Here is a 19,097-nt window from a genome sequence, read left to right as displayed (position 1 = left end):
TACTCAAACTTTAGCAATCGTTTAAGAAATTATTAAATGTTATAAAAATAGATGTACTCTATTTTGTACTTGATCATATATTAATATAATATACTCAAAGGTGAAGAAAATTGATTGCAGAGTTTGGTATTCATTTTTATTTTGACCATTATCAGTAATGATCAAGCCAAAGTTCCCGTCACACAATATGCAAATACATAGAATCATAACAATTGATTCCCCTATTTTGGTATGATAAATGATACATATTAAAAGTGGAATCGAAAAAATAAATCTAGAGGAAATATTTTGAAGTGATTGTAAATTCAGATAGAAAAAATTCGGACTAAGCAATTAATATGGAAGTGATAATGTATTCCTCACAAAATCACTGTCGTGTCAAAACAAGCGCCTGAAAGGTTGCACAACAAGTGAAAGTTTGTGCTTAACGAAGAGTGGCCGGTGTAAGACAAAGACACTTTACATTTTGAATGGCTGAAATGAGAGTTGAACCAAAAAATACAAGATAAAAAAGTCCTGTTTATAAAACCCCGTAACAATCTAGATGACAATGACGATAATTAATATCTGAATATATAAGCCTTCTTATAACAAAATATCTAGCTTTTTCATCTAATCCTTTATATCTGTTATATCAGCTCTTATGGATTAAGAGGTATTCCAGGAATATTTTTGATTTGCATAAAAATATTTATATAACAACATTGAGATCAGAATGATGATACACCACACAGCTTCCTGATTTGTTCAAAGGATATCCAGAATATCAATGACCATGGTCCCTGAAAGAAATGAAATGTAAAATGTATTCATATGTCAAAATAATTTAATACTTTTGATATTGATATGGTTTTTAGAAACAAGAGCTTTGATTTTCTTAGTATTTAATTTTTGTTTGATTGATTAATTCTTGTATGCAACAAACCTTATTTAATCATAAAATTATTTGACAGCAAGCTATATCACTATTTGTGTATATTTTGTTTTAAATATAAATATAATTACTTTCATTTAATTTCCCATTTTGTTTGCAATAAATAAAAAATCATTACAATAAACTCCATCAATAAAAAACTTTCAACTATCATTCTTTTATGCGTGTGAATGAATAGAAGTTAAGGGTATATGTCAATGAGACCACAACCTAACAACACAAAAATCACAAGAAACCAAGAATTTAACAAGTAGATATATTAATTTATTCGCTTATTCAGCCTAGATAAAATCGCTGCTATAAATGCAGCACTCGTCAAACGATTCCTGACCCATTTCCTGTTACAAATGTAAAGATTAGAACATGTGATACGGGGACGACTATTGGATATACGAGGGAAGGCCAGCAGGGTTTTTTCCATACTAATAATTTATTCTCAACTATTGCTACTCATGCTTTTTGTTCCCGCTGACTTGTTTTCATTTTTGCATACATTATTTTTTTCGTATTTTGTGTTGCAGAATATTCATGCTCGTTGGTTTTCCCGTTTGAATGGTTTTACACTAGTAATTTATGGGCCCTTTATAGCTTGTTGTTCGGTGTGAGCCAAGGCTCCGTGTTGAAGGCCGTACTTTAACCTATAATGGTTTACTTTTTAAATTGTTATTTGTATGGAGAGTTGTCTCATTGGCACTCACACCACATCTTCCTATATCTATCATCTTGTCTTATTTTCAGTTCCTACCAGCCCCAAAAAACAAAAATCAAATGGTCGTTCCGGTGTTAAAATATTGAAAACAACACGTTTAATAATTTATTGCGTCCGAAGTGCTTTTTTTTATTTACCTTCATCAGGAACGCTCAAAGCCAAACATTTGAAATCCGAAGATGTATAAGTACCGAAACTGTTGAAGAGCTATATGTTAAAAATACCAAAAACAAATAGCCAAATTCATCTAAAGCCAACTTTGCCTGCGGGAGTTGAAACCTTAGTTTCTTAATAATTTCAAAATTTATAAATGGACAATTTCAGTAAAGTTTGTTAAATCATGTCATTACCGAAGTACTGACTTCTGAGCTGATGATACCGTCGAGGACTGATAGTCCACCAGCAGAGGTATCGACCCAGTGATGTAGAAAATTAAAAACAACACGTTTAATAATTTCTTGCGTCCGAAGCGCTTTCTGGAATTACCTTCATCAGGAACGCTTAAAGCCAAACATTTGAAAAACCGAAGATGTATAAGTACCGAAACCGTTGAAGAGCTTTATGTCAAAAATACCAAAAATAAATAGCCAAATTCATCCAACTTTGCCTGAGGGAGTTAAAACCTTAGTTTCTTAATAATTTAAAATTTAAAAAACGGACAATTTTAGTAAAGTTTGTTAAATCATGTCATTACCGAAGTACTGACTACTGAGCTGATGATACCCTCGGGGACTGATAGTCCACCAGTAGAGGTATCGACCCAGTGATGTAAAAAATTGAAAACAACACGTTTAATAATTTCTCGCGTCCGAAGCGCTTTTCTTGATTTACCTTCATGAGTAACGCTCAAAGCTAAACATTTGAAATCCGAAGATGTATAGGTACCGAATAAGGCAACAGTAGTATACCGCTGTTCAAAACTCATAAATCCATGGACAAAAAACAAAATCGGGATAACAAACTAAAACCGAGGGAAAAGCATTAAATATAAGAGGAGAACAACGACATAACACTAAAATGTAACACACATAGACAAAATCCCACGAGAATAATATATATAACATCAAAACCAAATACATGAATTTGGGATAGACAAGTACCGTGACACGTCTTATCGCAATGTGAATTTACACTAAAAAATAAGAGAAAACAAACGACACAACGTTATAATGTAATACACACAGAAACGAACTATAATATAACAATGACCATATTCCTGACTTGGTACAGGGCATTTTTAAAGGAAAAAATGGTGGGTTGAACCTGGTTTTGTGGCATGCCAAACCTCGCACTTTTATGGCCATGTGAAATATAACATCAAAATGACAACACAGGACTACAATATAAATAAATTGGAGAACACAATTGACAAAGAATCACACGAACAACAGCCAACAAAAGGCAACAAGTTCAAAATTTTAATACGCCAGAAGTGTATTTTGTCCACACAAGACCTATGTGTGACGCACAGATACAAAAGTTTGAAAGCCGAAACGAGTACAAAGTTGAACAGCATCGAGGACCAAAAGATCAAAAAGGTTGTGCCAAAAACGGCAAGGGTTTTCTGTTAAGTTACCAGAAAATCCCTATAATTTAGAGTAATTTATACTTTTGCAAACAGTAAATTTAATAAAATGAATATTCAAAAGATGTACATGATAAAGCTGAAGTATTAACTAATTACAGGAAACAACTGAAATACATTTACATAACCAGACATTTGAAACACAAAAGTAGACACATCCGAATACGTTTAAACCTCTACGCCAAGTGACGTCCTATTTGAAACTGAAAATGACGAAAAAATGACGTCATTTGAATTAGTAAAACAGAGCATCAAAAAATGAAAAATGACGTCACATAAGAATGAATAAGATAGAATTAGGATTAATTTAAGATTATATATTTGAACTAAATACTGATATTGCATTTAATAACAAAGCACATTTTAATTCTTATTTATATAAAACTGAGGTAGCAATTAACTATATTATAAAACTATGTCCGGTTTGCTATAAATCTAACTTCAAACGTAAAATATCGTACTGATTACTTTGAACGAAATCAAATCTGATAAATGAAGGCGGTGATTAATTTTCTTTACCATAACACATAAATATAATAGAAAAGACGTCAACACATTTGACAAAATCCGATGAGAATTACAAATATTACATTAAACATTTAAACTAAATACATGAATTTGGGATGGATAAGTACCGTACCACGTCTTATAGTAATGCGAGTTCACACTCGGCAAAACAGTCACAATCGGGAATAAGTCACGTTTGGTAATTAAAAGATTAGACGACATTATGACAAAACACAATCTACCATGTGGTAAAAATGTCCTTAGCTAGTTTGGTCAACGAAACATCGTATGGATCCACCAAATCGTGATGGTGTCCATAAAATTTACGGAGTGTCAATTTTAATCTGTCCTCCTCATAACTTTGTTGGAGCAGTTTCTGCGTAAGGAGCACACTCCTGTATATGAAGTCCGTATAGTGTGAACAAGCACGAGAATAACGTATCAATTGTGATATGTAAACACCATACGAAGGGGCAGAGGGTATGTTACTGCTGAGAAATGGGAAATTGATAATTGGGAAGTTGAAATCGTCCCGTTTATCATAGATTTTCGTGTGAAGTCGTCCATCTACGTCAATATTGAGGAAAAGATCAAGGTATGAAGCAGTCCTTCTAGTATCAGTGGTATCCTTAATTTCAAGTTCACTTGGATATATGAGATGTAAGTATTGGCTGAAATATGGGTTATTCAATGATAGAACATCATCAATATATCGGAAAGTAAAATTAAAGAATTTCGCAAGGTGCTTTTTCTTTTTCTTTTTTACCGAAACCGTTGAAGAAGAAGGCCTATTATGGGTATTCTTAATTTTTGGTAAGGTGGTTATCTAGCAAACATTATATATTGGATTTCAATGCTCTTTGAATTCGTGTTTGATTTGGCCTCCCCATTTTTATATGATTGGAGCGCCATCAATAAGTCTTATTGAGACGAAATGTGCGTTGGGTAACACATTCTTAATAAACTTGATATCTTTGAGGAAGGTATCACTTTTTAAAAGTAAATATCATATCAGTGAAAATCTAACTTTTTTTGATGGGTCACGACAATGTAATGAAAATTTTCCAAAAATATGGATTGATCATCTACAAACTGTAACAAAAAGAGCCTAAATTTGTAAACTTAAAGCCAAATTCCTGACCTGTGAATATCAAGACTAACACTAGTCTTGACCTGTATTTAATGTCCATAATCATATTTAAAACAGTATTAATAATAATGTGAAGATTTGAAGAGACCATGTTGTTCAGATGAATCAGTGCAAACTTTGCCATGTGATTATGGACTTTCCGAATTGATTTTCCTCTAAGTTCAGTATATTTGTGATTTTACTTTATACTGACTTCAAGCGGACTCAATTGAAATAAGATATTCATGTTATTGTTCATAACATGTAAACAAAATTAGCGAAAAACGTTTATTATAATTTCCAGCTGATGATTCACCAACCCTTAATTTACACATTTCTCGAACTGTAAATGACAACTTCGAAATATTTTGAGATTTTTGACCAACAGGGACCCAAAAAAGAATTACCCAAATCATTTAAAGTTCAACATTCCGGATCGAGTTTGAACCTTAGCTTCTACATAATTTCTTAATCTTTTAACGGCGAATTTTCAAATAGTTGCTATTAGTTATGTTAGTGCTGAAGCACCGACTACTTTAAGATATCTACAAGTTATCTAAACATTGTGCATTGTTGATGTATCATTTTTATTAGTATAATCTGTGGACCAGAAATTGCGTATCCGTTCGGTCGGTGTATGTTAGCCATGTTGGGTTTTTTTTATCCTTTTTCGGCTTATGTTTTATTGTCCTTTCGTTTAGTATCTTCTTTTATCTGTTTCTTTTTTCCCTGCAACTTGAATAAAGTTAAATTGATTTATGTTGAATAATATTTGTTTCATGAAAGTTTTTGCAGTTCTTAAGATCTCTAAATAATAGCTGTATTTTAAATATTGAAGAAAAGCCTTTTGAAACTTACAAGTCTTCCCCATATAGGTAAAAATCCTTTGTATAGAGCTAAGAACCCTTCTTGATTGACTGTCTTCACCAAACAATCCACTGATCCTGAATATAATTTACCTCTGTAATATAAACAGGAAAAAGAAATCACTGCTGCATTACATTATGTTAAAAATCAACTCAATATCGACATATACAAACTACTGCAAAATACTTAGGTAGACGAAACGCGCGTCTGGCGTACTAAATTATAATCCTGGTACCTTTGATAACTATTTACACCACTGGGTCAATGCCACTGCTGGTGGACGTTTCGTCCCCGAGGGTATCACCAGTCCAGTAGTCAACACTTCGGTGTTGACATGAATATCAATAATGTGGTCATTTTTATAAATTTCCTGTTTACAAAACTTTGAATTTTTCGAAAAAATAAGGATTTTCTTATCCCAGGCATAGATTACCTTAGCCGTATTTGGCACAACTTTTTGGAATTTTGGATCCTCAATGCTCTTCAACTTTGTACTAGTTTGGCTTTATAAATATTTTGATATGAGCGTCACTGATGAGTCTTATCTAGACGAAACGCGCGTCTGTCGTACTAAATTATAATCCTGGTACCTTTGATAACTAACTACAAACATATTTCTCCTTTCTTCCATAATGTTTTATTGTTTTTCTTTGATGGCCCTTTATTTGTCTGAACATCTTGACCTATATATTACATTACATGATTTTAATCATAATTATTTTTTTATTCCATAAAAAATATAATCACAAAAATACTTAACGCCAAGGAAAATTCCCTAATCAAATGGCAAAAGCATAAGTTTCAAAACACCAAACGAATGGACAACAACTGCCATATTCCTGACTTGGTACAGGCATTTTCTTATGTAAAAAAAATGGTGGATTAAACCTGGTTTTATAGCTAGCTAATCTATCACTTGTATGAAACTTGCATAAAATTCCACTGCATCGACAACGACGTGTGATTTTTAGTTAAAAGCGTCTTATGCATTTATGTATTTATACAACTTAGGCTTTTATTTTTTATATATATATTCGAGCTCCTGGCGAAGGAAATCCAGGAATGTGGTACGGACGCACCAATTTATAACGTGCTATTTTCCATAAGTGGAACTGGGCCAATAAAGGCAACAGTAGCAAACCGATGTTCGAAATTCATAAATCGGGTGTCATTAGCAAATTAGAACATAACTAAATTGTATTTTCTTTTCAAGCGGAATATTAAGACACACACACGTCATCTTTAAAGAAGTAGCTCCTCACTATCCTACTACCTGTCGATACATTTATTTTTGGCATTGCACAAGTCATGTCTTCTTTGACTTTTCACGACGTTAAAATACTAAATCCCTGGGATGTGTTTTAGTTGAGTTTAGTCTCTGATGCATGATTTTTTTTATTATTAATTGTTTTGGCTTTTTACTAGCTCTCAGTAAATAGGTATCGCAGATCAAATTTATTCGTTCGTAGTGTGTTAATTTACGTTTTTTGATTAAGTTCGTATTTTTTCTAAGTTATGATGTTATACTATTGTTTCAAAAAAGGGAGAAGGTTTGGTAACATTAAAACCCCTAAACCTGCTGCAAATGTTTGCACCTGTCCTAAGTCAGGAATCTGATGTACAGTAGTTATCGCTTGTTTCTGTAATTTATACGTGTTTCTCATTTTTTTTATATAGATTAGACCGTTAGGTTTCCCGTTTGAATGGTTATTTTGGGGCCCTTTATAGCTTGTTGTTCGGTGTGAAACAAGGCTCCGTGTTGAGGGCCGTACCTTGACCTATAATGGTTTACTTTTATAAATTGTTATTTGGATGGAGAGTTGTCTCATTGGCACTCACGACACATCTTCCTATATCTATACCATCAAAAACTGAGGCAAACACATCAAATATAAGAGAACAACGACACAACAGAAACACTAAAATGCAACACACACAGAAACGAACTATAAGATAACAAAAGCCATTCTCCTGACTTGGTACAGGACATTTTAAGAAAAAAAGGTGGAACTGGACCTGGTTTTGTGGCAAGCCAAACCTCCCGCTTTAACGATTATGTTGAATATATAACACTAAAATGACAACAATGCACGACAGGACTACAATACAAATAAATGGAAGAACATACAGGACAGAGAAACACAAAAGTAACCAATACAATAGATCATTACGATAATAGTTATTAAAGGTACCAGGCTTATAATTAAATACGCCAGGCCATTGCTAGTTCACGTTTAGTACCCCAGTGCATCATTAGCTAAGAAGTCATTGTTTCGGTACTGAAATGGTTTTATCATACTTTCTGTATTATTTGTCGATATATTTAAAAATCATTTAGAAACTAAGGTTACAACTTCCTTTATTTGGGTTAACCTTATATGAATGGGCCATTCTTTTAATTACCCTGTTGATATTCGTGTATTTATTCATCATCGACACTAACATTTTTGGTTTGAGTGTTCAGGAAAGAAATAAATACAGAACAGCGCTTTGGTAGAATAAAATTTATAAAGTGTTACCCTGAGGTACATGAATCAACTCCACTTCAACTTCACATGAACAACCCAACGGGTGACACCTATGGAGCAAGATTTACATATTATTCCGGAGCACAAAAGAATATACGAGGATTACGTCGGGTTTGTGTCTTTAGTTTTCTGTGTTATGTTTTACCGTCTGTTGATTTTCTTTTTTTTGTCTGTCTTTTCGACCAAACTGGTGTCTGTTTTTTATTTTTTACATTTCGTATGATCTGCTGTTGCATTTTCTTTCAACTTGCAGTTATCCGCCCTTATACTATTAATCATAATAGCGGCAAACAAATGACATCATTTGAGTACCGAATTGTGTTTTGAAAGTCAGCAAGAATAAATAAAACTAAATATGGAAAAGTCTTTTGAAAAAAAATTAAAATATGTGATTGATAAATATAAAGGTTTATTCATGGTTCGTTTTACAATTAGATCACACATTAATTTAGTACCTACTGCACATAATGATAAATACCTTCCGTTTTCTGTTGGTTGATTCATAATTCTAGTTTTTATTACATCAGCTGGAGTCCCTAAGATGGCCATTGATAGTCCAGAACAGGTACTAAAATGTTGATTATATTTTTCTAGTACTTTACAAAATCTACTGTAGTTGTTAAACGTATGTTAATTTATATCACATGCTTTTTTCATAACAGAGACCGACACATTGTCAAAAACGAACGCTTCGGGATTGGTAGATATATTGCTAAATATTTCAGTACAAAAAAGATAATTTCTTTGGAATCATGTTATATTGACAATATAGGCCTGTACTTTGATAACGGATCATATCATACGAAACATATTTTAATCTAGCCTACCATCAACGTCACTAAAAGACACTGATATGGTAACTAAAGAATTTGAATTTCACCGTGAATCCCACTTAACCTCCTACATCATTCACAAAAGAGTTTATGATAGTAAACAACTCTCTTTTCACCTAGAAATTGTAGATGAAAGGTTACCATCTCTATACTGAGCACCTAAATTTATCATCTCAAATTAAGACTTTTCAACGGATTTGTTCTTACACGAACAACATGACAGGTGCAAAATGTGGATCAGGATCTGCCTACCCCTCTGGAACACCTAAGATCATCCCACACCTGGTTTTTGGTGGTGTTGATGAACAAGTGTTGCCTCAAATATAGTCACTTGGACGTTATGAGATTGTAAGCACAAACGTTTAAATATCAGGTCCGCATTACTTTTAAACGAATGATATCGTTTTCTGTTTCGTGTTACCTCCTTAATGATGAGTCCATAAGTTCATGAGCATAGAAGTATGGGTAAACATTTAATTGCCTGACTGATTCGACATGACGAAACGTTACGATTTATTACTGTCAAGCTACTAATCAAGTATAAAGTCTTTCAATAGATCACGAATAAAGTGATTATACGTTAACAGTAAATGGTGCATACTGTAGTAAAAGAAATTTAAGAAATGAAAACTTTTAAATCCGTTCTATCAATACATGTCGATATTACACCCACGGTCTCAGTGTTGACAAACAAGGGTAGAGTAAATTACATGACCATACTGGGCTTTAAATAATTTATTACCCTGATATTGTATGTGTCACCCAATTATCTGTCAAAGATGTATACTGTAAAACTCCATGTTTTACTGTATCATATGTTGCTAGATCTAAAAAAGTAAATTTTAAAAGTACGTATATGTTGGGTACTAGTATAAGATGGGGTTTTATGGCTCATACAATCCATTATTTGTGAATAATTACAAAATGGACGGTGTCATGCGATCGAAATATGTTTATGAAAGTTCGCTAAAATCCTCAAAACAGTTGAAATAAATTAAAATACATTTCTAGCGAATTATTAACAGGAATTTTAAAAAGTGTTAATCACAAAAACAAACCAAAGCATTCTTACACAATTCCTTAAATTTAAGCATCTGTGTTTTAGATGGTGTGATTTCTTACAAAAATGCTATCTACATATGATCTTGTAGAGTGAGCTAGAAATCGGACGGATACTTAGTTTCCTGGAATGGTGAATATTCCTCCTGACAGGACACTCGTCACGGATTTTGGTGGTATGTATATTGCACAGTCGTTTTCATCAACTATATAGTATTATATAGCGAAAGATATCAAGGTTACATTCAAAACACATACATCGAATGAAAACTGACATTGTACTCTAACGAAAATTAAAAACGGAAAGTCTCTTCACAAGATTAAACACATTAAATGAAAGGAAAAACTGTGATATTCTTGACATGATCAAGCATTTTCTTATGTAGAAAATGATGAATTGAACCTGGTTTTAAAGGTAGCTAACCTCTCATTTTTGCGACATATTCAGTCGCATAAATTCAATTATATGTTAGAACAACTAAAATCATATTTAAAAATTTGAGAAACAGCACTCAAAATTGTGTTATAATCTTAATCAATATAAACGCAAACAACTATGTCACTAAAGAAAAACAAATATCCTGTAAGTGTTTCTCCCGTTTTAATGTCAAAAATAAAACAAAATACCGCTAAAATTACAACACTCCGTGACTGTAATACAATACAAATAAACCCATAAACACACACTTCAGGCAATGCATAAATTATACAATAATATATAACAACATGTAAACCACAAAATAGCAACGAACACCTCCCATGAATTTACGACAGAACACTTAAAACGAATGATGTAAATATAAGAAAATTAAACGAGAGGAAAATATTAATGTTACTCTACCTGATATACACAAACAACCACGTTGGACAGAACAACTATTCCAACAGTCTACACAAGGCTAGTTATAGTATTTTAAGTATGATATACAAATCATTGCAATCATTTCAGCTAATAAAAACAAAACAGTAATGTACAGATGTTATTTAAAACGTTAAAAATCACAAGATTAAACTCCATCTTTACATAACTGAATTATTACCTCCCATATTGATTAGTGCTGCTCTCTGAACATTTGGCACAACGCCTCTATAGAGACCTCTAAAACCTTCCTCTGTTATTATCTTTCGAAATGCCTGAGTCGTACTTTTTACTCTAGAAAAAACATTTATAATATGATAATGCTTAAGCAGGTGAAATGGCACTCGAAAACAAAAACGTCAAAGCAAAGCTATGATACATACAAAGGTATTTCTTACACAAATTAAAAGGACCCTAAAGTACAATTTATTCTGTGGAAATTACTAAAACCAAATCTAAACCAAATTGTCATTCATATTATCATACTTTTGACTATTCATGTTAACAAGCGTCTGACTATTCATCATAACATGCTTCCGAGAAAAAAACAGATCAATAATATGAAATAAACCTGTGACTGTGAGAATTTGATTCTTATACATGTATTTCATCTATTTAAATCGAATTTAGAAATGGAAATAGGAAGAATTTATTCTTTACCAATCGTTTCGGGAAATCATTCTCCCAATGATACTGCCATAAAAACAAACACGCAATATGAATTTTATATCAATTGTATAACAATTTTCCTCATATCAAAAGCTAGTTAATTAATTAAACAAACGTTTAATGTACCTTGCTTATCTTGGAAAAAATATTGAAACTGTTTGACTATTTTCCGGATTTGTAATAACATGAGCAACAAGATGGGTTCCACATGTAGAGCAGGATCTGCTTACCCTTCTGGAGCACATGAGATCAACCATAGTTTTTGATGGGGTTCGTGTTGTTTAGTCTTTAGTTTTATATGTTGTGTCTTGTGTACTATTATTTGTCTATTTGTCTTTTTATTTTTTAGCCATTGCGTTGTCAGTTTATTGTTGATCTACGCGTTTGACTGTCCCTCTAGTATCTTTCGCCTCTCTTACATATCATTTCACAACTTTTAGAACAAGTTCAAATTGAAGACTGCAACACAATAGAAACCCTTTTATCAATAATATCATCATAATTCAAATGAGGTAATGAGAATATAACCATTACTCATGTTAATACCAAAATCGGTTATATACATAAAAGGCTGGCTAAATCGGATTATCTTATTGTATCAGTAATATCATTTTTCTTGGTCAATTCAATTCAATGTCATATTTGGACTGAAACTTATAAATTATATAAAACATTAGACCAAATGACATGCACTTTTAAGGAAAGATAGCATCTGTACTAAGATATCAAATATTGGTGCATTTTTTGTTTGGATGGAGACAGATGACCATGGTGTAAATTTCAGATTGATGAATGGTTTTAAAAGACCATAATTAAGTTTAGATAATGTGTACTAAAACTACACTCAGTATGGATAAAAATGATAAGTTGTGGATTGTTTGACATTGGGACTGTTTACTTACACAGATTAAATAACATATGAATACGCAACAATAGGATAACGCACGGTCTTCAACAATGAAGGTCTAAGTGAAATATTGTAATTTAAAAGCAATGCAAATTGAAAACCAACGGTCTGATATACAATGTTACAAAACAATTAACTAGATAAACATTAGACAGACACAAGCCAACGACAACCACTGAAATCAATATACTTACCAGGTATGTAGTCTGTAACTAATTATTACACAACTGTTGAGTTGAATTCGATACATATTTTAATAATTATCTATAAAAAAAAACCTTTTTTTCATTTTGCATACTCTGATCTTTTTATTACCACCCCTAGCTTTTGGTGGGGTTCGTGTTGCTAATCTTTAGTTTTCTATGTTGTGTCATGTGTCCTATTGTTTGTCTGTTTGTCTTCTTTCATTTTTAGTTAGGAGTTGTCAGTTTGTGTTCGATTTGTGAGTTTGAGTGTCCCTCTGGTATCTTACGTTCCTCTTTTATTGTAACAACACATGGTAAGTATTGAAGAACATTGAATTTAAGCTACAAGTAAACCTTCTAAGCATAATTGTTGCTAGGTTTCACTCACCTTGGAGGTTTGCCCTCTAACCTTCGTCGACCTTCCATCTGCATCTGCACTTTGACCAGATCTGTAGGACTAGCAATGAACTGACCCATAGCACCTGCTGTAAGGCCTCCTAATGATGATTTCCTATTTCAAATTTTTCAATAAAAACAAAATTGATAAAGTACCTTGTGTAAATAAATTCATTCAGTTTTAATTTTTAAATCCAAATAAAGAAAGAAAAAAACATGGGATCGATGGCTAGGGATTCTCAGAATTAAGAAATGGAGTTAAATCATTGAGGTATACTTTCTGATGTGCACGAATAACCCTTGATGAAATTTCATACTAGTTTCTAGGTGGAAGATTGTCAAGATGGGGACCATATCAAAATGGGTAATAAAAAAAACCAGATGAACAATTATGGACTTGTTGGATAGAGACGGAGAATACTAAAAGGTAACAAAAAAACGAACTCCGAGAAAAGGAATTTGATGCGACTGTCATACAAATGAGAGGTTTAGCACTATAAAACCAGATTCATTCGACCATTTTCTATGCCTGTATCAAGTCAGGAATATGACAGTTTTTATTCATTTGTTTGATGTGTTTTATCATTTGATTTTGCCATTTGATTAGAGACTTTCCGTTTTGAATTTTCCTCGGAGTTTAGTATTTTTGTGATTTTACTTTCCCTAATCAAATGGCAAAATCAAAAGCTCAAACACATAAAACGAATAGATAACAATTGACACATTCTTGACTTGGTACAGGCATTTTCTTCAAAAAGTATGTAAAAAATGGTCGTTCATAAAATCGAAAGTCGAAAGATGAATCGTCAACGTCATGGCAAAAATCGATGAAACGATAAAAAATAACCAAATACTAAAAAGAAAACTGAAGACTTAGCAACACGAACCCCGCACAAAAACCTACCGGGATAATATACCAATTTGATTATTTGCATATTAGTTGAGTAAATTTCTATATTCCAAAGCGAAAACAAAGTTTTATGATGGATCTAAAGACATAGAAATTTACACTATCAATTTTCCATCGATTACTAGTAATTAACGGAAAATTTATCGCATTTATTCACAACAAACTATATATAAAAGGAATAAAAAGCAACTGATAGCCTTAAACTTTATGTCCGAAGAAAAAGAAACCGTCGAAAATAAATATTTAAAAGAATTAAAAAAAACTTACCATACAGGAAAGCTGCCATCTGAATTTTTCTTGAGAATCTTTTCCCTGATGATTTCATAAAAAGATATTCTACACCCGGTATACACTGTAAGTGATAAACGAGTTATATTATTATGCAATCGAACTTTCATACAAATACCATATTTAAGAACAAAACGTATCGATCAATTGTGTGTTCATCCTCAATTTATGTCAGTTTGTATTGTCCATCAATTGTATAATGTTCAAAAAGGACTGTTGTGTTCCTTGTTATTGATAGTACAGTGCAATCTGCTTATTCCGACGCAGTGGGGTACCAGAAAAAAAATATCGGATTAAGCAGGGTGTCGGAATACTCAGAATTTTTCTGCTGGGATAGGCATATTTTGGGACCATGAAAATGTGTCGGTTTAAGCAGGATTCTGGAATACTCAGGTGTCGGATTAGGCAGGTTGCATTGTATATAAGAAAATTTACAAAAAAAAAGATATGTTTAATATGCAGACGGACATTTAAGATGAAAATGTGATCTCACCTTCAGCCAAATCAATAAGCATGGAAATGTTGAAAAATTGACCGTAATATTGCTGATAAATGAGGAACGAATTCACTGTTCTTATTAATAAGCAAGATTTTATCCTACATTAAACATCCGTCCATGTATACTGAAAAGAGATTTTTTCGAGAACTGGCTAAGAACGAATTTTGTTTTATTCTAATATCTTAATTTATTTACTTTCGTAAGACTTACTTACATAGATGTCTGTACAAAGCTGGAGTAAGACCTTGAAAGAGTTTAATGGCACCCTCTTCGCTTCCTGAAGAAAACATCTGGAACGCGTGTATGTTACGTATATGTTATCTCATCGTATTCTTATACCATTTGTATACTCAAGAATTAAGTATGCAAGTCCTAGATTTAATGGAAATGGCACTTAAATTTTCTTTTTCAGAGCGTAAGCTTATAATACGATTTCTTAAATAACCTCTAGAAAAATTAGTTTATTTCCTTTACATTCTCAACTCAAATCATTGCAATTTTTAAAATACAAGGTTTTTTTCTAATCATAGAAATCAAGTTGTAAATTATAAGTGAATAAGAGTTTTTGAATATTGGTTACCTACTGTTGCCTCTTTATTACCAAAATCAAAAGAAAAAGAGTTAATAAAAATTGTCAGGCCTCATGAGCCAACTCAGATCCGGTGGTCTAAGAAGGTCATCTTTTGTACCATGAGCCTATCAGCACTGAAGTAATGAGCTAAGTAGGTGGCAAGTGTGTTTGACTCCGATCTTAATTGATGAGGATTGTCAATGTTCCTGCCGAATGTCGGTGGTTGTCTGTGGTAATTCCGGATTCCTCCTTCAATAAAAACTGGCCACCACACAAAAAGATAAGATTATTAAAAGTTGCGATTTACACAAAGAATCTATCAATTAATACAATTTCAGTAATGTCTAATTAAGTTATTGAGGATTGACTCATATTAAAAGCAGGCTTTTATTTGGTCTTATGATTATTATGAACTATCATAGTCAGTAGATAGGATTACACCCTAGTATTTAGCATACAATACGATAAAAGGTTATATGCATTGTCACAGAAGGTTATTGTGTATACATTCTACACTGTTTTATCATTGAATTTGTTTTACATTCGTTTGTTCTACTAATACTTGCATATCAAAATAACCACCTTTCCTGTGTTATATCAAAAATCCTACAGTTTGAGTTAAACGGTATACCAATTACCTATACCAACTATAGTTTTGACCATTCCTCTCTTCTGTCCTGCGACATTGTGTCCACCCACATGTTTCTCACCCTGGATCTGCAATCTGGTCTTTGTCAAATCTAACGGATATGTTACTGATGAAAAAGTAAAAAAGAAATAGATAAACTAATCATAGATAAAAAAAAATTGTAATTCGAATTATGAGACATATATTCAGGCCAACATAATCATACGACTGTATAAAGTATCCGTGTATGCTATTACAGTGCGCATGATGTATCGAAATAAAACAAATTATGTAAGATTTATGATGGATAGCAAACGTAGAGTTATCATTTCCATGATATAATCGATAAAACCTCTCAAACGATCTCCATTCGTTTTTTCATTAAATATAATATTATAAGAAGGCACATGTCCAACATTTAGTTTGAACGTTTCTTGCAAAGTTAAATCCGGAGGGCTAATCGGATGCTACGAATCCATCACGTGTTATTGACTTTGGTATTGACTTTTAATACGAAATACACAGCTTTCAAAGACCAGGAATTTTTTGCTGGATTTGCCCATGCATTCAATATCGAAAATCTTAAAAAAAAACTTGTGCAGGACACGAAAACAAATGTATGAAAACCATGGCCGAAAGAAATATTGTATAGTTACTAAATTATTCTGTTTTTTATAGAATGCAGTCACAATTTTGTTCAATTATAATTTATCAAAGTTCATTCAGAGGTGATTGTTTAATATAAACTCCCAATAATTTTGTTTTAATCGTAGATAACTATTATATAAATACACTAAACGTGATCATTTGGAAAATAATTAAACTTTTAAATGTTTTAACCTCAAGGTTGCACTTTGTTATCAAAGCTGATATGCAAACCACGCCTCTTTTGTATATATTATATTCATAGATATGTTAATTTGTTAGCGTATTGGTTCCCAGATATGATCTCTGTGTGTCATCTCATAGAGACATAACTTGCGAATGTTCCCAGTATAGAAAAACATGGTAGCGCATAGAATTTAATTCGTATGAGGTCCAATTGAGAATGTCGGTAGGGGTAGTATATAATTTTAATATAAGTTTTAACTCTAAGAAGTTCAAGGAATCTAATTATATGTTGAAATATGCCGCACAGCCCTATATTTTGACTTTTGAATAAAATAGTAGTGCATATCAACTTTCCGTTCTGGGATATAATTTTCACGAAACTTTATAGAAAAAGTGGCACAGTTTTAGCCGCAAAAGGAGATCCTTTGGGAAATTGCATTGTCTATATTTACAGAATTGCAACCTCAAGAGCTATTAAACTCTTCAAAATATGTTTTACATATAAAAAAGAAGTTGTGGCATAATTGTTTTTGAGACAACTCTCGACCAAAGACCAAATGGCACAAAAACTAAATTAACAACTATAGTTCACCGTTTATAATTAATTCGTCGATTTATATCTTTAAATAGTTTTGTAACTATTTTTCACAATAAATGTTTAATGCTTTTAATCTCATTTATATAAAATCGTTAGTTTCGCCGACAATCCTTCATAATAGAAAAAAAAGGTACTATAATTTACAAATATATAAATATAAATATTAATGTACCCACTTGACAATTCATGTCAGTTTTCAGAACAACAATTGTATCTATCCTGATCCATTTTACTAACACACACACACCTGTTTCTGCTATAATCGCTGCAATAGATGACAGGGTATACGTAAACCAGAATGAATCTGCGTTCACTAATGCTGACTGACGATCTCCGCCTGTCATTGTTAACAGTCACAGGTAAAAAAAAACAGGTATCTAAAGTTAGAAGCTACTAACTTGATGATACTACTGACCTTCTGTTGACAGTCTCTGGTTAATAACTCGGGTATCTCACGTAATACCCTATACTGACCTGACGATACATTTAACCTTTTGTCGTAATTGATAGTCACTGGTAAAAAATACGGTTTTCTTAAATTAGAAGTTATTCACTTGATTATTGCATCATATACACGCCGACATGTACTAGACTTACAAAAAGCTTTTCGGTAATCAGCTTCGGTTTGTAGGACAACATAAATAAAGGCAACAGTAGGATACCGCTGTTCGAAATTGATAAATCGATTGAGAAACTAATCCGGGTTACAAACTAAAACTGAGGAAAACACATCAAATATGAGAGGAGAACAACGACACAACAGAAACACAACACTAAAATGTAGCACACACAGAAACTATAATATAACAATGGCCATTTTCTTGACTTGGCACAGGACATTTTAAGAAAAATCGTGGGTTGAACCTGGTTTTGCGGGTAGCCAAACCTCGCGCTTTTATGGCAATGTTAAATATAATAAGTCGTATATAAGCTTTGCAAATTAAGCTTTACACTGAATAATTTCATATTCTATCTCAGTGAATTGAAGGATTTATGTATTAAATATATATATATATATATATGTTGTGTACAAGATGTAAGTTTGTACAAATTATAATTTGTACAGGGTTTTTGTACAAGTTATAAGATTTTTGACACCTACCTTCTTGCAACAGGTGATACAGGTTTAACATATAAAAAGTACCAGTGTAATGTTTTCAATTCAAAAAAATATACGTCAGCCTAACATTTAGTGCTATTATCAATTGCCTTCAAACTGGAAATGAGGATACCTGAATGGTTTAAATTCTAATTTTATTTTTTTCCTTATACCATATTCATATCTATACAAAATCTTTGTGTGGTCTTATAATGTTTTTGTATCAATGCTCAGTATTAGACTGTTCATGAAGTTGTGAAAAATTGACAGAAGTATGCGGAGCATAAGACTGTGTGCTTGCATCATCCATTTTTGTTCAGCAGGTCACAAAACACTGATAACTTGTACAAAAATTCTGTACAAATTATAATTTGTACAACATTACAACTTGTACACAACATATATATAAGTACCTCTGAGTCAGTGACAACTCTACAACAGATGTATCCATCGGATCGCCATCAATGATGGTGATACATGGCTGTGTACATAATGTATATACAACT

At 32.4% G+C, this 19,097-nt stretch overlaps 1 protein-coding gene across 1 annotated transcript; it reads right to left on the bottom strand.

Annotated features, from left to right (window-relative positions):
* Positions 1-499: 499 nt before the first annotated feature.
* On the bottom strand, positions 500-17,883 carry LOC139489611 (mitochondrial uncoupling protein 4-like). Its single transcript, XM_071276209.1, has 10 exons — positions 17,740-17,883; positions 16,074-16,190; positions 15,079-15,141; positions 14,345-14,429; positions 13,160-13,282; positions 11,192-11,304; positions 9,835-9,919; positions 8,738-8,827; positions 5,723-5,825; positions 500-782 (listed from the first exon to the last, which is right to left on the bottom strand). The coding sequence occupies exons 1-10, from the start codon at positions 17,834-17,836 to the stop codon at positions 711-713; spliced, it is 948 nt and encodes a 315-aa protein (XP_071132310.1). The 5' UTR covers positions 17,837-17,883; the 3' UTR covers positions 500-710.
* Between the last annotated feature and the right edge of the window lie 1,214 nt (positions 17,884-19,097).

The sequence above is a fragment of the Mytilus edulis genome, chromosome 9 (genome assembly GCF_963676685.1).
Source record: "Mytilus edulis chromosome 9, xbMytEdul2.2, whole genome shotgun sequence".
In the NCBI taxonomy this organism is placed as follows: Eukaryota; Metazoa; Mollusca; class Bivalvia; order Mytilida; family Mytilidae; genus Mytilus; species Mytilus edulis.
Note: the sequence above shows the minus strand (reverse complement) of the source record. Positions and strands in the feature narration are given on the sequence as shown.

Coding starts and splice junctions, on each gene's coding strand:
- LOC139489611 (XM_071276209.1), bottom strand. CDS start 17,836: ATGACAGGCGGAGATCGTCAGTCAGCATTAGTGAACGCAGATTCATTC. Junction 16,191..17,739: donor AGCGATTATAGCAGAAACAG/GTGTGTGTGTGT, acceptor CTTTTTCATCAG/TAACATATCCGTTAGATTTG. Junction 5,826..8,737: donor CAACCAACAGAAAACGGAAG/GTATTTATCATT, acceptor TTTATATTACAG/AGGTAAATTATATTCAGGAT.